The following is a 22,436-nucleotide window of genomic DNA, read 5'->3' as shown; positions in this document are numbered from 1 at the left end:
AACTTTAATTTTTCTTTCTATTACATGAATTAGTGGCTTTCACAAAATAGGCCCATGATTATGATAACCATGGCTGATTGCGATGGGTATCGATCCTAGTAAAGTAGGTTCAATGAAATGCCATAAAACTTGAGGAAAATTATCGGTCGGGATGAAATCATCCACAACACCGTACTGACAAACAGATTCTGCAAAAATAGAACATCAAGCATCATGCCTGAAAGACTATATACCATAACGCCCGGACGATGTTAAAATACTGACAGAAAACAAATTGATAAGTACTAAATGACATCATTTTACAAGAGGACTATCTCATTCACCAAGAAGACAAATTTCAGACGGGGGCTCCGATAATAACAGAGGCTTTCCTAGTAGTTTGTCCTTTTGGCAGGCTAATGTATCCACAAATAGGATTGTCAGGACCTGGCCAACCTTGTTCCAAAGAATTATTTGCTGAGCGAAGCTGTTAATACTCGTGGATGGGATAGGTTCTATATGAACGCAGTTAAATTTCTAGTGGACTGCAAATCCAAGACCAAGAGTACAACAAACTCGGAAACTAGTATACATTTCAGACATCCTGTGGAATTAATCAATAAGGATGCACAAGTTACATACAAACCCCTCATATACAAGATACTTCTGCAAAAGATGAGAACTCCAGGGAAAAATCAAAAATAAAAGAATTATCAAACTAAATCCTATTTTCAAGGCTGCAAAAGAGGAATCTCAATCTATAATAGCTTCGATGTAAACATTGTTGAATTTGAATTTTCTAAGTCTTCTGGCGGTGGTTTCACATATTTCCCTATTACCTTTTGTCGGTGTTTACTCTTCATCCTCTTCAGTTTGTCCTTACTTTGTTGCCTCCTCCTCTCTTTTTGCTGATTACGAAGATTTCTCTCTTTCTCAAAAACACCTTGCCAGAATACCTCCCCAGTAGATGGCCATAACCACCTTCTCTTGGGATGGTCAGAATCTGCCTCCTCAGCCAAGTCCTCATCCATGCTCTTTAGGGTAGTGTATGAGAACCACTTGACCCACATCTTGCCCCTGCGGCTCTTGATCCTGTGCTGCTCTTGCATCAGACCAGTCTCAGGATTCACATACACCATCTGCCTTGCACTGTGATATGCCCAGACATTTATGAGCAGCTCAAGAACTCGCGAGTAGCAATGCTTATCCTGCAAAATCCATAACACAAACCACTTACCTTGTTCCATAACTACTCATAGTACCAGCAGTATTCATTTATAGAATGGGAAGCACATAAACTCTAAATAAGAACCTTGATTTCTGTTCTCGAGTCCACAAGCAAATTCAAAGAGAGAAAAGAAGCTTATTTCTGATAAGAATAAAATCTAATTGCACAGAGACAAATGAAGTTACCTTCGTTAAACTCAGATAACAATGCCCATTCTGGTGGTGCAGATCATATATTTGCGCATCCAATGCATCTACAAAGATTCTGCATTTTAAGTTTAACACTTAAGAATTATTTTCTAACAGATACAAAGAGTGCGCAAGCTGTAACTTCAAAGTTAGAAAAGCCAATAGCCACTTAACACACCTCGAAAACATCACAAATTCTAGAAAAGACCTGGTTGGCAAAGCCCAACTCAGCATGACAGACCATGTGTCCCCATCACTAGGCATAGGTGGTAAAGTATCCAGATTTTGGTTGATGCCATACATCCTCTTAAACGCCTCAGAAAATGCCCACCTTTAATCAGTCATTGAAAGGAGAAATCAGCTCAAAATCTAAAAAAGAATGAAAAAACAAGACAATTGGCACAACTATGTGGATTTATGATATCATATATGAAACAGATGCAAAGCTCTTACTTGCAATTGCCAGCATTGATAGTATCACAGAATGACCAAAAATCCTGTTGCAAACGGTTTCTTGGATCTGTGTCCATACGAACCCAGAAGTAGAGTGTATCCCCATGCCTCCGTGTTTCAATTGCATTTAATAATGCCCTTTCAGCAGTCCGAGATAAGGAGGCCTGCTCATTTTTCCACAATTATAAATGGGAGCATGAAAGGAGAGAATTCAAGTATGAAATGCACAAATTCAACTTCCATTTTGTTGCATCTCAGACAAGTACAGGAAAAATCAATGGAAGTGCATCTTCAAAGAGTGTTCACTAACAACTTGGTTTATTCAGTACATTCAATTTCCTTTTATCTATAAAATCTGTAACCCCACAGACAATGGATCTAATTTTACAAGCAAATTAGTAACTGAGATCCAAAGTGTAAATTATGCTAAGAAAAGTTGCATCGCATGCAACAGTGGATCCATGCATCAAACCCTGTGAAACTTAAAAGTTTCATGGTCAATGTGAGCACTTACTGACATGGCCCAGGGTCTGCCAGACATTTTATAATACAAACCTAGATTGTCTGACTAGACCAATCTGAAGGTCCCAAAACATAGAAAGTAATAGAATATTTGTTAAACAAAGTCAAATTCGAAGACAAATAAACATATAACTTTACAAATAAAAAGCATGATACATATAAGAAATAATGCTATACCTTCCTCGCTGTTGCCCTCCAAGATTGAAACCCTATCCAAGCATTCTTGTGAATCCGATCTATCCGATTTGCAATTGCAAAAAATGCTCCATATTCACCAAGAGCATCTCGATAGTATGGACTGCTAAGAAGTGGTAGACGGGAGGGTGCATCAACATCATCTGTCCTGGGTCTTCTACCTTTCGTGGACTGCAATAAAAATTAAGTACGTCAAGATCAGTTAGCAAAAGCTAAATGCTCTGACACAAAGCTTTTTTTTTAAAAAGCAATTAGAAGGAATCATTCAAAAGCTCAAAACAGAAGGTACACTATAATGGCCTTTGAGTTAGGAAAAAGAGAAAAGACGATTAGCAAGTTTTGACCAACCAAAACCAACTCCTAGATAAAGGGTATGACTATCACGTAATCAATGTAAGGAACAAAAGAGTTACATGCCTTAACACATGCACACAGACAAATAAATGAAGAAAAAGCAATGAATTTTCCAGCATCCATCTCTTACCAAATATAAGTAATTTGACAGCTGAGTAAGAAATAAAAATATAAAGGGTAAACTTACCAACCCTACTCCGCGATAAAGTGAACTACTATGAAGAAAAGACCAGGTCGCTTCCCCGAGATATGGTTCATATATGCACAATGGTTGACCTGTCCTCTCAAGCTCCCCTTCATCCCTTTCATGTAAATCATTTCTAGTTCGATCAGCCCTTTTGGTACTTCGATATACTTCCTCCCATGTACCATGAGGTTGATCGGTTCGATCTTTTAGCTACATAATATACCAAGGATATCAAATTTATCATTTACAAAAGAATGTATTTGTATAAAGAGAACAAGAAGATTTGTTCAATTCAAACATTTAGTCAAGGCACATTATTGGCCATGGCTCCTTACCTCTTGTTCCTCTCTTCTCTTTTTTGCATTAAGAATCTGAATGTTTTTCTCTTCTTCCCAAATATCATATGAGAAAGACTCATCATTAGAAGCTATAGAACTAGAGATTTCTCTTTGACTATGGTTCCACTGCTCCTCAACCTTGATTAAGAATCGAGAACTTGTCAAAACTCTATCTTCATATGTCGAATTTAAAAATGCTTCAAATAGATGCCAACTCCATTCTTCTTTTAATTTTGGAGGAATCTGCGCAACAGCCTTAGGAGGTGCAACTTCTGAAGGGAGCTTGATAATGCTTTCAAGTAAAGAAGCGTAACCTTCAACAGCTTCCGCAACCATCAAATTTTTAGCAGTACCTTTTCCTATTGAAGCAATGTTGCGAGCTAGAGGTGATAATTTTCCTTTTGAAATCACTTGTAAAATAATCTGTGTCAGAACCCGGATGTTCTCCTTAGGGAAAATATAACCATTCACCCTGTCATCAACCTAATTGTTATTGCTAATATAGTCAGTAGATTGCCTAACAGACGAAACAACCAAAAAGGAGACATATTTTGCATATCGCATAAGAAAAATTAGCAGAAGCATACATATTTCCTGATCACGGAAAGATCTGGCGCTATGATGGGTTTCTCCATGCACATGGCTTTCATCAACATTTCTGGAAAAGATTGCCCATCATGGAAGGACCCATATGTCACAATATCAGCTGCAGTTAGAAAACTGCCTACATCCCCATCAATAGCTATATGCTTTACAGCACCTATGGGATAATGTAAGTTAATAGCAATTGCCTGAGGATAAAAAAATATATAGAAATTAGGTGGTATGTGTCTTCAATAAGACAGAACCAATATCAGCAGGCACAATATAACCCATACCTCAATAGCCACACTGTAGTTACTAGTTGAATTCCCACTTAAAACAATGATCTTGAGATGAGGATTTGAATTATCATCAAATGAGAAGTCTGAAAAAAGTGGTGATAAAGCCTGCAAAATGAGTGCATGCTCCAGCCACAAGCCCCTATACAGAAATTGACTTCCTACAATTGCAATGATAATATCATCAGGCCTGTAACCCATCTTCATACGAATACTATCTTTGTAAACTGCTGCCATAGCTTCTGCTTCCCACACTTCAGCAGGAGAACCCGGAATAACGTAATAATTTTCAGCATCAAATGCAGAGTACATCATCTGCATTTTAGAAATCAAATCACTGGAGATAAATAAGGACTTCAGCACCAATGGTAAAAGCATGAGTTCTGCATAAGTACAGTTATATAAACAAGATGCTGTCTGAAACTTCCTAAATAAAATGTGAAAATTGCTAAATAAACCAAGCTTATTTAAGAGAACCAGCATGCTCTGACTTAGATATATTATTCTCTCATTTAAAAAAAAAAAGGAAACGAAAATCTTAGAAGGGACTAATTCTGAGGAAATTAAACCAGTGTCCACAAGAGAAATACTTTAAAGTAGGTGATTACCGGTAGGACATGGTTTGGGAAGACAACTACAGTGGCCCGGTTGAAAACTCTTTTCCAGTCACTCACAAGTTCAATTTGCCCATTCGAAATGTACTGTCTAGAACGAATACCAAGTGTTTTTTCATGAATGGTCCATATAAGAGGTATGGACTTGAATGGTTCCTGCATAAAACTGTAAAAATAAAATCATATATCGGCTCAGATATGTAATGCCTCTCAAATATCAATTCAGTTATGGTGGTTTCAATGCTCATGCATGATTGAAATAAAAGGAACTGAACAATTTGTCGCGGACCTGAGAGTAATGAGCAATAGAAAAGAAACCTTGACATATTATTTTTCACAAGTTGTTGAAATTACAAGTGCAAGGCATGGGTAGAGGTTTATGCAACACAACATTCATATAACTAAGGAAAGAGTAATCCAAATGAAGAATTGACTAGCTACAAGATGTTTAAAAAGGAAAATCAAATGCTTTTATTCAATAAAAGCTCAATAAGTTGCTATAACAATAATAGTAGAAAAAGGGAGTAATGCATCTCATTTGGTCAAGAAAATTTGAATTGAAAATTAAACAAAACGGAAATAAAATCTTACCACGGAAAAACAACCTTGGCCTCAAGAGAATTTACAATTATGCTATCAAAACTGCAAAACAAAGAATCAAATTAGATGTGACAAAATATTCAAATCCACGAGATGAATTATGCTCAACAAATTGAGAAACAAATTATAAACCAACTACATGGACACTAAATAAACTTGATTATCACAGTCGTCAAATTTACAGAATAACAGTCCAACAGTTCTTGATATTTTACAGAATTATTTGTTTGACTTCATACATTAGCCAATCAACAGCTATCTCCATCTTGTGGTTTGTCTGGAAGATCGTGACCGGGACTCCTATTCTCTTCCATATATCATGCACAGGACCATCATTGACTGAAAAAACCTGCCAAAAGAATTACAATAAGGTAGATACTAAAACATATTTGCAGACCACTATCAGAAAATTCCTCTTCTTAATTTCTGCAACAATCAAAGGAAAATGTCCTTTTTAGCAAAAGGACTGCTGTCTATAAAGGTCAACCCATTAAATCCTATGCTCATCAATCATGAGTTAGTCAAAAGTTAAATTAAGCCAAGTATTATACAACAAAAAACATTTACCAATATAATATCTCTCCGGCATAAAATATTTTCAGAACACTTTTTTTTAAGAAAACAAAGGGAATAAACTGCCCAATTTCCAAAAGAACTTTAAATACTTTGTCAAACAAATCTCAACCTGCACTCTGGAAATGGCTTTAGCTCGAGTACACACTTGAAAGGCGCATGCGAGAGGATTGGATTACGAAGTTAAAGAACAAAACATTCAAAAACCTTCAGTGAAGCAGTCCCATTTCCCACTCCACTAAAATTTTACTATTAAATGTTAGAGGCAGCAAAATCGATAGATCAATAGGATAACCTGAATTGCATAACCAATCTCCTGCAATGCAGTTGCAACAGTCACCATAAGCAGCTGCTGTGGATCAGCTAACAGATCCGCAAACACCTACAAATAAGAACCAAAATCAAGCGAAAAAGAAAACCCAACAATGATACATAAATCATAACCTATTAGCCAATACAAACACACGCAAAAATTAAACAAAGTCAAAAATTCAACAAAGGTAACAAACAATAGAAGACTAAGTACTAACCAACGCAAGCTGGGGTTTCCTGTATCCAAAACGTAGTAGAGTCCTATTAAAAGCAGAAGATGTTAGATTGACCTCTCTATTTTCCTTTTGGAATTTCTCTAAAAGCTTTAAAGGCTGAAACTGGACATCTTCACCAAAATCCAAAGTACCCATTGCTTTCAAATACAATAAATCCCCAGGTACAATCTCAAGTTTCTTCAAAGAAACCTCTGATTTATCAATCATAGAACCCGGTAAAAACATCTGGAAAAGAACAACAAAGAATAGAAAAACAGCAACAGTACAAATCCATTGGAGATAATCTAGCTTCTTAAAAAGCAAGAAACGTGAAAATCTTGATCTGGGTCTTTGCAAAAATGGGTGTCTTTCATTTCTACCAGCTGAAGAAGAACGTAGAAGACTCTCTCTCTTCAACGAACCCCCATTCTCTAGAGAACCCATTTGTACTAGAGCAGTAACAGTCCCATGAAAATTAGCTCCAAAATTTGGAAATGAAGAGAGGCCAAAACAAAAACTATCTTTATCCAAGTAAGTGAAAAAGGAGAGAAAAGAAAAATAAGAAGAGAGAAAAGAAAGAGAGCAGCAATTCAAGATGCCTGTGAGTTGAGTAATGGAGAGAGAGATAGAGGTGTTGACGGGTAAGGAAGCTAATGCGGATTTGGGCGTGACTGGACTGCGTTAAATCTTAAAACATGTGTGTCAACAGGAAAGGGAAAGATTTTTGACGAATTTCTTTCCTGTAAAAGCGATGATTATTTTTGGAAGATTTTGAAATGTAAAAAGACTCGTAAAAATTCGGGATCTTATGTGTAAGAACTCTCCAGCATCAAATTAAATAATAATTTTAATCGTGCATATAATGATATAATGCCACAGTTTTGACGTAAAAAACATTTCTTCTCTTTCATCCTAATTAGGAATTAAGAATTAAGAATTAAGAGTTCTACATCAGAGCATTAAGCGAGAAACAGTATTTGCTAGTAACATTTGTTGTTGACTCCATTATGAAGATCTTAATAAAAGAGACAGATCCTACTTATTTAAGGAGTCTTCTTTTACCAAATAGGAATGGATAATACACGTTAACTATTCATTAATGATCTTTTAACAGTACATTTAAATACCATAATTTTAATTATTTATTATTTTAATATTTTAATATTTCATTTAATCAGATAAATATTTATTTTTATAATCTATCAAATATATTTAATTTTTTATTTAGTATAATAGATATCTATACTTATATTAAGACATTTATAATAATTATATGTATAAAAGTTATATATATAAAAAAAATTCAAATATCATAGATAATATAAATTAATATATCTATCAAATTAGAATAAAAATTAAAATATAAAAATAATTAAATAATTGATGTCTCTTGTCTTTTTTAACAGCTTAAAAAAGTAACAGGCGCTCTTAATATTGGATTAGAAAAATTTACAATAATTGTTGCTGATGGAACTCCAAAGCCCAATTAAAATAGTTTTTGTTATTTTCTGAATTTGGTACGTAGTACTATAGACCGACACTTCCTTTCTCTTAATTTAGTTTCTATTCTAGTTCAAATGGGATCTTTAAATCTGAAAATAACCTTTGCTCACTCACATATCTCATTGTTCTTTCATTAACAAACAATCTTGCATTTGAATGGTTCAACTCCATTTCCATTAGCTTTCTTGCCTTTTCCTTTCTGAAGTTATCGCGTTATCAAATAATATTATTTCCCACTTTACTGATGGATCTTAGGATGATATCATTTTCGAACTATGATATAAAAAAATATATATATATATTTTTATTAGTATGACTTCACCATCCATACATTGGCCTGGGAGAATTTGCATTTGACAATAGATTTTAATCATTCTACAGACTAGATTCAGGAAAATAAAAATAAAAATAGGAAGCTTGATTAGTGCAGCAACTTGAGGGCAACAATTTGTCAACATAGGGCATTGACATCTAAATCCTTTTAACAACATGAACTGAATAGGACTCTTCTGACAGTTCCCTTAATTCCATTGGTGAGAAAAAGAATTTCAAACCAAGCCATTTCCAAAATAATGCAACCTTGTGCTAATCAACGCTTCCATGAACATGCATCCAAAAAGATATCCCCGCCTTAGAAGGAATCACAAGGAAAGATCTCAAGAAATGATCCATGCTCTTCAACATGCTTCCATGACTGGCAGTTGACGGGTGGGAAAAAGAAAAAGCCCATATGCAATTCTCCGCAGGATGAGCTGTGACCGGCTTCTAAAATAGCTCATAAGGTTTTTAACTCATAACTTGCCAAGTGGAGACTCTTGAGCATGATCATCCACCAACCAGAGGCCAAAATCACGGAATCGCTTTATTTTTTTCTCAAAACCAGTGATGTAGTTATTGTGAATGATAACATGTTTTCCCTTAGTTTCTTCAACCCATGTTTGATTCTTGAAGTATAATCCTCCTGTTGGGAATGCTGCCTGTGGCAGCAGGTAGAGATCCACCTACAGATGATATCATGAACATTCAAAAGTAAGGAGAATCACAATTAACTATTTACTCTCTGCAGAACAAATTTAAGCTAAGGCATATAATCCTTCTCCTTTTCAATGTTATGCAAACCTCAAGTTATTTCTACAACAGCAACATCCTATGGCAACGAGGTTTTCAAATACTGTAATCAGGATTGGAGGCCATTCTAGAAATTTTGCAGACTCTAGTTAAGTAAAAAAGGAAACAATGAAACTGTATACGGAACAAACCTGTCCAGCAGTTTTGGAAATTTTGCAGACTCTAGTTAAGTAAAAAGGAAAAAATGAAACTGTATACAGAACAAACCTGTCCAGCAGTTTTGTTTAACGCCCAGTTAAAAGCAGGCTGATCATTTGCTTTCTTTGCTTTAGACCATGGTTGAGCTTGTAGTTCCTTAATCCACTTCTTCATAACTAGTTTTGCTCCGACAGTAGGATGCAAGAAAATCATGCAGCTGCAAATATAAGTACGCCCCTTTTTCCCTGGAGGTGGCAAATCATGGGAGTGATCCAGAGGCTTCACCTGGACATCCAAGAATAAAGACATCGAAAATCATACAACTAGGATAGTATACTATACTATGTACAAGCAAGCATGCATAGTCCAGGAAAACTTTTCTCACCAATTTGATCCATAGCAAATGTTTTAGGAAAGCTAATGTAACGTGAAAAGGAAAACATGATTAAAACCATTATCATCAAAATTGGTGTTAACTTAAGCTAATTTCAACAATAATGCAGTGCAATGCCAGCCATGATCAAAAGATTATCATATAAACATTGAGCTCCATTCCAACACCAATTGCTAGCAAGTAGTATCTCATTCAAAAAGAGGATATTAGAAGCTAGAGTTCTTGTAATCCCAGCCCCTCAACTCAGACAAAAAAGGTAGCAACACATCACATTTATTTGGCAGGCAATATCAATATAACTTGATATGAGCATATTAGAAACTTCCAAATTGGCAAATAGAACACAAATAAATCTGTGTTATTTTAGTCATCAAGAGTAAAAGGTAATGCACAAGGAAATGCACCAAAACTAGAAGAAATACTAGTATACATACAGCAGCCATGTCATCAGTGAAGTACACATCGTGCTTTCCCTCCAAATAAATGAAGGGATCGCCTAACCAAACCATATCAACATCATTGTACATAACATTATACCCAAGCTCCAGAAGATGCAGCAGGTGACGAGGTCGTCTTGATGTGAAATTGAAGAATCCCTATGCAAAGAACAAAACCAAGATCCTTTCAGAATAGCAAGTCAATATCAAGCAGATTGCCAGAGTGCCAAACGAATCAATAAGAAAAGATTGGCAAGAAACAGTAACACATTGTTTGGAAAGTCTAGAAACTGTGAAGTGAATTCGATTTAGCCAACTATCATGCAATCATGGTTGCTAGAATTTAACACTTTCGACTTAGTAAAAGAAAAGAAAAAAGTTATTTTGGAAGAAATGAGATCATGCTCTAAGTGACATGAATTAAAATATGACTCAAAGAAAACACACAATAACACACTGATTGGATTTAAAACTATAAATTTTCACTTCAAAAGACAAAAAAAAATAAAAGAAAAAAAAAAAAGAAAAAAAAAAAAGAAAGAAAGAGATGAAACCCACTTATAAGAAAGGCAAAACTACCTGAGAACCAAATTTATGAGCAGTTTGGGAATCAGGAGCAGGAGGAACAAGCACAGCATGACCTGGCCACTTCTCATTAACCTTATAAAGTGTTGCATAATCTTCAGCAATAACAAGCACTTTATCTTGGTGTTTTTGCCTTGTAATACTAATTAACCAATTATTAAGAAACGGCAAATAAGGCTGGCTAACTGCACAAACAATGACAGTGCCATTCTGGGCCACAAACGACGCCGCTTGGGGTAACGTGTACTGACGCCATTTAGCAACTGAAGATTGTTTAGTTGCAGAGAAAATTCCGTTGGGTAACTCAGTCCAGGGCACGAATACGCCCAGAATTAGCAAAAGAGAGAATAAAACTATGAGGCCAGTGCGGCTAAAGATTGAAATTTGTCTTTGAGAATTAGCGGAATTGCGTGGCGATAATGGGTAAGGATCTGATAGTGAATTATGGAGAGGTCTTTGGTGTAAAAATGATGTCATTGTTTACTACTACAAATTTACTTAGAGAAGACCCGAATAGGAAAAAAGAGAAAGAAAGAAAGAAGGAATTGATGCTTTCAAAGGGGTGCTTCGATCGTTAAAGCGCATGGTTTCATGTGTTCGAAAGAGTATAGACTGAGATCTGATCTGTGAATATTGTGGCAATGGGTTCCAGCGAGAAGCAGAGGATAGCGAATTGTTTCCGAGTGTGTACTGTTTAGCTATTTGCTGTTTTTGAGTGAATGAGTGTCGGGTTTGTTGTCGGTTAGAACTTAGATCTGTTGGAGGCTATCCGCGTGGAGCAGGGCCATATCCGACCCGAATATAAGTTCATGCAAGCTCCCCGCTAGCTAGGCCGACCACGATTCGATTAATTCAACTGTTGGGTCCGCTTAATCGAACTCCTAATTTCTAAATTTTATTATTTAAATTGATTAATAGGTCAATAATTTTATTTTTTATAATATAATCATCGTTATTATTGTTATATTATATTAAAAACAATTGATATAAATTAAAATAACATATTCCAAAAAATAAATAAATAAATATTAAATTTATTTATATATACAAATTTAAGTATTTAAATTTAATTTTTTTCTCATTCCTGCTGTATGCAAGTGTTATTTGAAGTTTATTTTTCTTCGTCCAGAGTTAAGAAATAAAGAGGAGGCCAATAAATTTTCCAGGATTGATGAGAAAGGCTCCCAAACCACCTGAAAAATGACTAATGCAGCATGTGAAAACGATCAATTTTTTGTTTTATTAACATTTTTCTTAAAATTGCGGTTGGTACTTCTTATATGTGAAAACAATCAGCTTTTAACGGCTGTTGTTACCCAGCTACAGTAGTATGTGAACATAAAATAAAAGTGTCAGCTCGTCTTCATGCTTTCCTGTTTCTATATTGAAGCTGTAATAGATTAATGGGAAAACTCTAGCATAATATAAATTAAGCAATCATCCTTTTGAAAATGGAACGGAAGCACAATCCTCTCAGAAAACTTGAAAGTGCCTAAGTATACAAAGTTAAATTTGATGGATCAACAGCTACATAAGCAACAATGCAAAATTACGAATCCAAATCACTTGCTATAGTGAGAGCAAGTATAATCAAACTTACAGCCATTCATTAACAGCATACTGCGGACAAAAGATTATAATAAAATGCTACAGGAACAAGACATTATAATAGCTCTTAATGGAGCATTTTGCAAATCCCATTGTAATCTGATCTCATGAATGATACACATTATTGTGCTATTGCTCTCAACTACCTGAAATAATGTACCATGAACTACAAACATTATCGTTATTCAGCACTATCACCAACAACCCATCATTATCAGCATTATGAACATAACCTAAGGGGCAAAGAAAATCATGATTATTTCGTTACTGGATTCTTATGCACAATATGCTCATTATTAGATCCAAGTGTAAGGATTAGAGTTGAATAATATATATTTTCAGCATAGGAAAATTAGTGATCAAGAAAAGAGGTCATTATCAACAAGCATAGGAGACATTTACTGCCAGGTGAGAGTTCGTAGCAGGGAGGTCCACAAGGCCAGAAGCAACTTGCTGGATTGAGACTTGAGAGTTCATGAGACAGGGCCAGCCTTCAGCTTCGGTGGTGTTTTATGTTTAACAAAGAAAGCTGATAGCATGCTTTTACTGCGAGCAGGAGCACGTACTATCTCACGCCTTGGGTTGTCAAATGATCTGAATGCTGTCAATGGCTTAGAAGAATCCAATGCTTCCTACAAGACGCAACACTTCATGAGCTCTCATCTCTACTAGAACTAGTTTTAGGTATGAGATTACATGCATGGACATCAGAGAACCATGGGGTATAAATGATCATATACGAATAATATACATGAGGTTAAATCAAATGCAGATTTTGAAAACAAAATTTGTTCCAAAAGCACATGGTAAAAAATTCCCATTGAATTTGTATTATCAAATCAGACAACTCAATAAGCGATTCTCAATCAATAAGTAACTATCATATCCTCAAATTAAAGTGATTAATCAGAAGAAATAAGTAACCAGTAATTAGCTAAAGATAACTCTATTATATAATCAAGCATAAGTGCAAAGACTTATTTCAGTTACAAACTCATCCACATTATTCTCGTACATAGTTGAGTTACCAATAGAAACTATATGCCATTTACACCACCACAAAACAAGATTTGGTCTATAAATGCCATATCTTCTTTTGTTTGTTACATGAATATATGTCAACTGGCAAATCACAATCCGTAGCTGAGTAGGCTTCAAGTTGCTTGATCTGGAGTCATAAAACTTCCTTATTTAATCAAAAGGACTCTAAGTTCACTAGTGACTGCTACTTTGTCAACTGAAACTCAACCAGTATATATGTTTCATGTTCTGACTTATATGAAGGTAAAATTTTCCACTCTCCACAGAATTAACAAATATCTGGATATCATACTCTATTATAAATAAGTGATCTGCAACACATATTTTCTCAAAGCACATGGGACTAACAATGATATCAAGATTTTGAGATCCAAGCTCTTAAACATTTTTAAACCAAACAAATATAATCATTACATTGCACAACACTTTCACTTAAACCACAGAACCCTATTCAATAATTGGAATGCATTAATCGTCTGCTCTCAGGTTGGGCAGTAAAGGTCAGAGAAGGTCAATCACCCATTCTTGAAACCAACATTCACAAGACCAAAGAGTGGGCGGAAATGGGGCGGGTAAGCTCTCCATTCCTGGGTTTGCTGTAGTTGGATCCTTTGAAACCACAAGAATCCTTAGTTAAAATGGATTCCAACTCAGCACTTCTCAGATTTTGAGAAGCATTGCTCTTTGGAGACCGTAGTATGTTTGGGTGAGGGGTTGGGTTATTGTCTTCTGTTGGTACTTCAGATACAAATTTGAGCAAGAATCTATCTATGAAAGGCAAATGAAGTTTAGTGTGATTTCCAGATCAAAACTAAGAAGTATGTATACAAATTATACAGCTACTCCACAAGCCACCTGGGCCAGGTTATGGCCCCTGAGCTATCCTTACATATATACTAAAGCCAGGACAAATATTGACAGTAAGTATGCCTACAGATACATATAACTTAACGGCTGGAATCTTTTGCAGTGATATTAAAAGAAGGGAACAGCTTTCCTTGATTTCTGAATGAAGCAGCAGGTGCACCTAGATCTCACATCATGTGGCATAATATTGTTTCGTTAGCCTATATTTGAGACGACGGCTTTCCATAGCTGGAGTTCATACACCCGCTTAGAAACAAAGCATTAGGCCCCCCCAAAGCCATAGGACAAAAGAAAAAGGGAAATGAAAAGAATTAAACAAGCTTGACAGCTGAGCATGAGCTCTTGAGGCATTCCTATAGACATGGTTTCATAAGCATGATCATGTTATAAATGAAACAAAACATGATATGAATAAAATCACTCGACCCAAACGATATACAGAAAATCAAAAGAGCATATGAGAAATCTTGCACAAACAAACAGCGAAAGAAAAGCTGAAATGATGGTTTATGTATTTTAGTTCTATATTATTCCCTTTTCTTATCATCAACCATGTTCTCAGAAGAATGTTGGGCATGTTTGTGTTTTTGTTGATTTTGACATTACCCTTCGTGCGACACCAAAAGTTTGCATGATTGCACCAGATGCAGGAGCTCCACTTGATAGCTGAGTAAAAGCACCAGAAGATCTTGTCTGAGTACCATCTTCTTTATCTGCTAGTATAAGGATCCAATAAATAGGATGTTATAATTCTAACTCCCGATGCATCTTATGGGCTGACTAATTTACAGTTGCAAAAGTACTTTTCATTTTATACACACCAAATAGTTGAAAAACAGCAGAAGATTTCCCAGAATGCTTTGTGTCTTCAGCACTGCACAGCAAGGTTATCTCAGATACTTTCACATCTCAAGAAAGCCACATCAGGCAACAGTTTTGATAGACTAACCTTGTTAAGGCATGTGAAGTCCCTTTCAATGTAGATTTTGTCTCAGAGGCTAAGTGCCAAGAAAGTGTTTTTGATGCTGGGGAACCTGACATAAACACAATTTGATCAGTAACTTGACACTCCCCCACCAATAGAAGTGGAGATGAATGTAGAAACCACTAAACTATAAGTTCCCAGTGGCGATCTCTATACCTGAAGGCTGGAGACGAGATCTAGCTTGAAATGGAATTTGCCTTGCATCTGTCTGAATGTGTGGGCTAAAGTGGACCTTTTTATTGACAGAATCTAGCACAAACAAGGAAGAAATAAAGTGATGAAGTGAGAACAGAGTACTTTCGTCTACGGATGAACTGGTTACTCTTCAAGAAGCTAAAAATAACAAGTCTTACTTGGTAAAATATAGTGTTTGTGATGTCTTGGGATAAATGCCAACAACTGTTGTTGCCTAAGACCTTCCTTATGTGTATATGTTTGGCAGGTAAGAAGTTGCTGATATTAACAAATTTAATGAGTTAAGGTCCACAGAAAAGGCATTCTGGTATGCATTTGGAGAAATTAATTACCTGATTTATACAAGAAACCTTTAACTCCATAGTTGAGACATCTAATGTTTGTTGCTCAATAAGGTCAGTTAACTTGTAAGCCACAGTACCAAGATGATCAACTGCGTTAACAAGAGCTCGTACAGCATAATCTTTCAGGTTGTCTAGCACCCTATTCCGTAACAAGAAGATAAGTTTTGAGCATGCATGTAGTCCAAATTAGTCTAAAACCAGCTCATGCAAGTTATGTTAGATACACATGCCTCTCAAAGCGTAGACACAGTAATTTTCTTGTCTACCATATCCTAACTGCTTTATTTTGGCTAAAAGAATCCTCTAATTCATTCCATTTGTGGTTTTTAAATAATTCAAAGTTCAAACAATCAAAATATATGCATCAAATTCTATGATACCTTTTCATGTGTACATTAAAAATAAATAAATAAGTGATTTTAAGTAAAGCGAGGACTTACATCTGTTTCTGCTCACTGTGAAGATAAGACTTCTCACAGTATTCCGCGGCAGAGTAAAGTTGAGGCCTCAAATTTTTTAGCTCCTGCAATTACAACGAAGCCATAAATTACTACTCACAAGGCCCTTCAATAGCTCACTTTCAATCATCCAAATCCAAAATAAACAAAGAACCTAAAATTTAAAGTCAACCGACGACCGAAATTAAAAATTTCTAAATAGTAACTAAAAAAACTGGTAGCAGATCTGGTCACGAAATGTATAGATATAAATACCTGCAAAGCTTTGACGAAGCTTTTGCTGCGCTCCATGGACACCTCGTCGTAGGTCATGTGCGGATTCTCCGGTTTGGACTGCTCCATTTCCATAATCACTCTCAATTTCTAATTTTCAAGTTCAGGCAATAATGAATTAAGTTTATAGCAAACCTAGAAGAATAAAATTAAATGGAAAATGGTCACGGACTAAGATGACATTGAATGCAAAATCACATTTATTATGATAAAAAAAAAAGGTTAGATTAGGGGTTAGGTTAGGGTGGGAGAGCTGTAAGAAAAAGAAAGTGGAAAGTAGAGAAAGAAATAAAGAGAGAGTGAAGTAGAAGCGATTCCAGAGAGTAGGAAATCTGGTAATCTGGAGTTAAAAGCAAGTTAACTCAACTTAAAATGACTTCTGAGTGAAACGCATTTATGTTTTGGGAGTGTTTAATGTGTGGCTTTTGGTAGTTGACAGGCTTCACTCTGACGAGTTGGTTTTCCTTTCCATGAAATTTTAGTATTAACTTTTTCCCTTTTTTCTAATAATAAGCCATTTCCCTTCAAAAAACAATATTAACCCATTTCTCTCTTTCTTCAAGGTTGCCCTGACTGATGACACCGATATTGTCATCGTCATCATCGTCTGCCCGCCAGAATAATCAACTGGACGGTCAATTTTATCCACGTCACCACTTTTTAACCTCTTCAACTTCGAAGAGATGACGGGACATATCAGCATCTGTAAAAAAAGAAAAATTAAAAAAAAAAAAATAGCACACAAAATTTTAAAAGTTAAAATCAGCAGCGGCAGCAATATCATTCATTATAGAGCAATGATGTACTTTCTGCAATTAAGAGCTAACTACACCATGTCTGATTATTATCAAGGGCCCATCGTTTGCTCATTTCCCAATCTTGTTTGGCTTGTGCTAATTGGCTGGCGGTGTAAATCAGTAATAACGCTTCCTTCATACTTTTCTTAGTCCTTACAATGTCATCAATTACAGCTATCAACGTCCACATGAAATAGTTTAGTACAGTTTGTCATAATGAATTGCTTATTTGAATGCACCCAAAAACAAAAAGGGAACCGGAGACATATTAATTTCATTGGTGAATTACAAAATGCCCATTGAGTTTGAAGTAGAAATATTCTAGTTCCTAAAAAATTAGCAACTTCACTCCTTGAGATTTTTGTTAATGGCCAAACACTTTAGCCATTAAGTCACCAATTTTGAAACTCATATATTTTAGTATGTAATATTTCAATTATATGTTGTGAACTCGAGTTTATGATCAAGTCATTGAAGAAACCTTCAAATGAACTTAGCTTCCTTTCCTTGTTTGTCGTCTAGCATTCTTTTCTCCCAACATGAAAAACGCTTATAATTCTTTTCATAATAAGAACCTACCTTGAGTGGATCTCCTAAATTCTTAGTTGGTTGAGTAGTAGTCATCAACAATATATATAATACTTTAATCCATTAATTGTAGAACAACTTACATTTAAGTCTCCATATTACTATATCATTGGACACTTAAGTCCCACGGAATTAGTGTCAAACTAAGGGGACATTTTGTAATTAACACTAATTCCGTGGGCCTCCCTACCAATACTGTATATAAGAGAAGAGTTTCGAGCAAACAATGACGAGAAACTAAAGAGATTGTTCTCCAAATTCTGACACTAAAGCACATTAGTTGGTAACTATCATTTTTACACAGTTATATACATTAAGGAACTCTCTGAAACGACAGCCAAGAGATAGTGTTTCAGTTGGTGTGAGATGTCAATACACTTTCGTGGGATGTAATAAGAAAAGAAAAGACGAGAAATTGCAGTTCTTTGTTGCTCCGATATCCTACTAAGATTATAGGATGTGCAGAAAGAAAATGGGATAAGATGTTCATCCAACTATGCAACAATAGCTCTAGCTTCTTTTGATTTTAATTCATATATACAAAATTTATACATATCTTATACAATATTATATGTAAACCCGAGCCAAATGCAATAATAACAAATAAGCTCAAGCTTTAAATTTACTCCATCACATACCAAAATTTGGAAAAAGAAATTTACTAATTCTGTTTCCTCTTTGAAGATTGGGATGAGATTTCATAACATGTTGGTTTAGGGGTTGAGGGGCAACCAATAGATTGGATTAATTCCTCCACAGCCAACACCCGAAATTTTGGAGGTGCATTGAATGCAACATTGTCAACCCGGTGTTGAAAGATCTTTCCATGCCTATCCAGTTTGTACTCAGATGTGCCATCAAATCGACCACGACTCTCCCATGGGATGCGAGGGATGCCATGCACAGTCCATCGTACCATTATGACATTCTCCACAGGCTGCCATACGCTGATGATCTCAACCCACAAAGCCCTAAAAAATATCCTTCCATGGAACCGCAGCGCCCAGAAGACTGATTTATAGTTCTCAATTCCAACAAAGGTATTCAGAGGATCTTTAAATACAATGTCATCCCTGCAAAATATAAAGAGCCATCATAATATAATTCACTCAACCAGAGCATCTCCATAAATCATATCTGTTTGACAGAAATCAGATACTTCATTCCTACTGCATAACATATGTATATGCCTGCTAGAGTGTCCATTGCATGCTAACTCAATACATTGAGCAAACACGTCTAAACCACAGAGAATTGTTACACCCATGAAAATTCTCCTGAAAAGCTTGCAACTTCAATTATTTGCTAGAATACTGAGAAACCTAAAAAAAAAAAAGCCTGCTTGTAACTTGACCGACATGCATATGAACTTTCAAGGAACACAGTCCCCAATGTCATTCTAATCCATGATATCAAAACTAATTTGCACCAACATGCATATGGCGAGAACAAAAAATGTAGTGAAAAAATCTTTTTACTGCAAGCTTCTGCTAGCCCAGCGTGCATTTGTCATTTGATGAGACCACAGAAATAAATTACTTCCTCAGCATTTAAAATCATCAAAGAGATCACTATGACAGGCACTATACCAATTCCTGAAAACATAAGCTAATTAGTTTCAGCATGATAAAGCCTACACTCTGCCTTCCTTAAAGAGTCCACCGGCTACGGCCGAATCGATTAGGTTATACTGACGTTATTGATATGACTACCACCAGTGTGTTGCTTCCACCAAACAAATGAGGGAATTCAGAATAACAAAATCAAATTGGCATCTTTAGTTTTTGCATTTTGCTCACCAATCCGGAACTTTAAAGAAACATCTCAGTAATATTACTGTATCTTATTTAACAAATTAACAGTAAAAATAATAATAATAATAATTTGCTCATCAAGTAATTTTCTATACCCCTATCATGGTAGCTTGTAACGAAACCCAAACGGAACAACAGAAGGATCACATTCAATTCAATAATTAAATATTTTGATCCAAAAACACATATAAAAATGAAGATTATGCGTTCATATTTAAGAATCTCTGAGCAACAAAACAAGAAAAATTCAAACCTGTAGATATCAAAACTGAGCTCTGTATGAAAGAGAGCAGGAAACTCCTCTCTCACAGTCCTAATCGCATATCCCATGTTGACATAGTAATCTTGTTTCTCCTCTTCCTCTTTACTCTGCTGCACCGGAGCCGAAAATTGACCATATAACATCATGTTGTGACTCAACTCTGAAACCCTAACATCGCAACTTTTAACATCAACCCGAGCTCTAGCTCTAACCCTCCACCCAGTCCTCTCATCATTTCTCAAGACCGTGAGGTTCTTGACAACTTTGGAGTTAAAACTAGGGTTAGAGAGAATTTGAATCGCGGAGATATCCGGTGAATGAATGAGAAACGCCATCGGACAGTGGAGTTTTCTATGAATTCGGTAAAATTGGATTACAGGAACGGTAAACGAGAGACTGCCATTTTGTTTTTGCGCGAGATTTGAGCTGAATGCGAGAAACGTTTTAGAAGCTGCAAAGAGAAAATCTGTTTGGATAATGATCTTATGTTTTTGGATAATTAGAATTATCAGGTTTTATTTTGAAGAGAACCAAAAATATCTGATTGGTTCACCGTTCATGTCACAACGGGTGTAAAGTTGTCCTGACCCGGCCGGGTCGTAAAAGTGCACCGAACTTCAGAATATTCGGTTTGGGTAACTGCGACGTGGCAGATACTTTCAATAAGTTTTATATGGTATAGAAAAAACAAGAGGTAGAAAATGCCTACATTTTATTAGAAAAGCTGAATTAAATTTTTATTTTTTCTACTCAATTAAAAAATTAATGGGTTTAAATGAGAAAAGAAGAGATGAAAGCTTAATTGGATTTTTCTAATAAGTTTCAAGGGCATTTTTGTACTTTTGCCTATAAAAAATATACCGAAATAATAAGTTTCTAAATCATGTTGTGTTATCTGTTATTGCAAAATTACAAAACATTAAGAAAAAAAAAAAAAAAAAAAAAAAAACCAAAATGAAAGAGTTGTTGGGTTCATTGCATGCATGAGTTTCATTTACTGGGGAAAGGCGCTTGAACTAGTCCGGAAATAGAAACAAAAACAACATGAAGTTAATAATAGCTTTCCAAGCCCATATCCACTTATTTTCCTCGTACGAGAAGAAGCCCTAAAACCTCTATTCTCCTTCCCCAACAACGGTGGTGCTGGTGGCAATTCCACCGACCACCACCACTTACGGCCAAAGAAAAATTGGTGAACACCTTGAATAAATGAAAGAAAATATGAGTATGCTATCGAGTTGCGACCAATCCCAAGAAAGAAAAAGAAAAAATTAATTCCAAGATTATAATCTTTTTTCCCTTTGCTTCTTCTCCTTCGTCCTTTTTTTTTTTTATGTAGTTCTTAATCTTCTCTGCCTGATCATTAGTGAAATGAATAGGGTTGTGCCGGAACCTGTGAATCTCAGTTAATCTGAATATAATGTGTGCGACCAATTATTTTTTATCGAAAATAGCTACTGGGCTGGAACTTCGAAATAAAATTGAACTATAAAAAGTTTGCTAAGCTTGAATTTAATTTAGAGTCGAGCGGTGGTCTTGAAGATTACCTGTGGTTTGTCGTTGTTCTTTCTTCATCCACCAATGCTTGTATCTCTATATCATCACAATAATTATTATTTCACTATTACCATTTCTTCCGTCATTTCTCCGGCATTCACTTTATTTTCCTAATCTTTTTCCTCCGCTTCACGTTTCTCTCACTCCCAACACCCTCACTACCGCAAAATAATATATATTTTAATTCAAAAATAAAAAGACTAAAGGAGCAAATGAGCTGGGCTCAATCTTTTATTGGTTTTCTTTGATTATTATTTTGTGGGCCTGACCCTTTTCCTGTTTTGGGTACTCAATATTCCTAATTGAATTGCATATAATTAGTTTTTAGCTTTACAAAGGAGATGAAATCATGAAAACATCAATTATATATACAAATCCATAATATTAGGTTTTATTTATTTAAATTAATAAATTAAAGTATGCTTGTTATAATTTCAAGTGCTTACAGAGATTTATCTAAATTAACTCTTAAAATATAAAATATTTACAAATTAATGGCAAAAATTATTAACCTAAACATTACATGCTTAACAATTTTTTTCAACATAAGTTCATATAAAACAATTGTATAACTAGAAATAGAACTACTTCTGATAATAGGTCTCCGTCCGGCAGGCTAGCGAGTCTTTTTTTTTAATTTTATTTTTAGTAACTTTTATGTTTGTCTGATATCCATCGTCTACAGCTAAGACTATTAGGGTATTTAATCTCTCCTTTGAGACCACGGTTGGTCTTTAGAGCATACCCGGCTAGAAAAAATTAAAGACTAAATTGATCTATTTCATTACACGTGTCATTGCCAGTGAGAATTATGAAAAGGATT

At 35.4% G+C, this 22,436-nt stretch overlaps 4 protein-coding genes across 6 annotated transcripts; all 4 read right to left on the bottom strand.

Moving 5' to 3' along the window:
• Window positions 1-545: 545 nt before the first annotated feature.
• LOC8286706 lies at window positions 546-7,472 on the bottom strand. Of its 2 annotated transcripts, XM_015729026.3 has the most exons (14): window positions 6,643-7,472; window positions 6,408-6,494; window positions 5,779-5,888; window positions 5,531-5,581; window positions 4,934-5,105; window positions 4,323-4,640; window positions 4,032-4,235; window positions 3,442-3,927; window positions 3,107-3,316; window positions 2,548-2,736; window positions 1,849-2,012; window positions 1,574-1,726; window positions 1,393-1,471; window positions 546-1,187 (listed from the first exon to the last, which is right to left on the bottom strand). In XM_015729026.3, exons 1-14 carry the CDS (start codon window positions 7,081-7,083, stop codon window positions 738-740), a joined length of 3,114 nt encoding a protein of 1,037 aa, XP_015584512.1. In that variant the 5' UTR covers window positions 7,084-7,472; the 3' UTR covers window positions 546-737. The 2 variants fall into 2 exon arrangements, with proteins under 2 accessions (XP_015584512.1, XP_048232503.1); XM_048376546.1 differs by lacking the exon at window positions 6,643-7,472 and having other exon boundaries at window positions 5,779-5,887; window positions 6,406-6,487.
• Window positions 7,473-8,423: 951 nt separating this feature from the next.
• On the bottom strand, window positions 8,424-11,565 carry LOC8286705 (UDP-D-xylose:L-fucose alpha-1,3-D-xylosyltransferase MGP4). Its single transcript, XM_002511893.4, has 4 exons — window positions 10,819-11,565; window positions 10,237-10,398; window positions 9,478-9,693; window positions 8,424-9,143 (listed from the first exon to the last, which is right to left on the bottom strand). Exons 1-4 carry the CDS (start codon window positions 11,299-11,301, stop codon window positions 8,934-8,936), a joined length of 1,071 nt encoding a protein of 356 aa, XP_002511939.1. The 5' UTR covers window positions 11,302-11,565; the 3' UTR covers window positions 8,424-8,933.
• Window positions 11,566-12,472: 907 nt separating this feature from the next.
• LOC8286704 (protein ABIL1) lies at window positions 12,473-17,588 on the bottom strand. 2 transcript variants are annotated; one of them, XM_015729100.3, is made up of 9 exons: window positions 16,578-17,588; window positions 16,305-16,387; window positions 15,853-16,003; window positions 15,679-15,778; window positions 15,482-15,574; window positions 15,290-15,374; window positions 15,162-15,214; window positions 14,947-15,056; window positions 12,473-13,064 (listed from the first exon to the last, which is right to left on the bottom strand). In XM_015729100.3, exons 1-9 carry the CDS (start codon window positions 16,668-16,670, stop codon window positions 12,906-12,908), a joined length of 927 nt encoding a protein of 308 aa, XP_015584586.1. In that variant the 5' UTR covers window positions 16,671-17,588; the 3' UTR covers window positions 12,473-12,905. The 2 variants fall into 2 exon arrangements, with proteins under 2 accessions (XP_015584586.1, XP_002511938.1); XM_002511892.4 differs by having other exon boundaries at window positions 14,947-15,053; window positions 16,578-17,579.
• An 887-nt stretch (window positions 17,589-18,475) lies between these two features.
• On the bottom strand, window positions 18,476-21,777 carry LOC8286703. The gene is made up of 3 exons (XM_002511891.3): window positions 21,604-21,777; window positions 20,048-20,507; window positions 18,476-19,053 (listed from the first exon to the last, which is right to left on the bottom strand). The coding sequence occupies exons 1-3, from the start codon at window positions 21,629-21,631 to the stop codon at window positions 18,642-18,644; spliced, it is 900 nt and encodes a 299-aa protein (XP_002511937.2). The 5' UTR covers window positions 21,632-21,777; the 3' UTR covers window positions 18,476-18,641.
• Window positions 21,778-22,436: the final 659 nt, after the last annotated feature.

This window comes from Ricinus communis, chromosome 1 (genome assembly GCF_019578655.1).
Source record: "Ricinus communis isolate WT05 ecotype wild-type chromosome 1, ASM1957865v1, whole genome shotgun sequence".
Classification (NCBI taxonomy): Eukaryota; Viridiplantae; Streptophyta; class Magnoliopsida; order Malpighiales; family Euphorbiaceae; genus Ricinus; species Ricinus communis.
The sequence above is the reverse complement of the archived record's forward strand: the minus strand, read 5'-3'. Positions and strand labels throughout refer to the sequence as shown.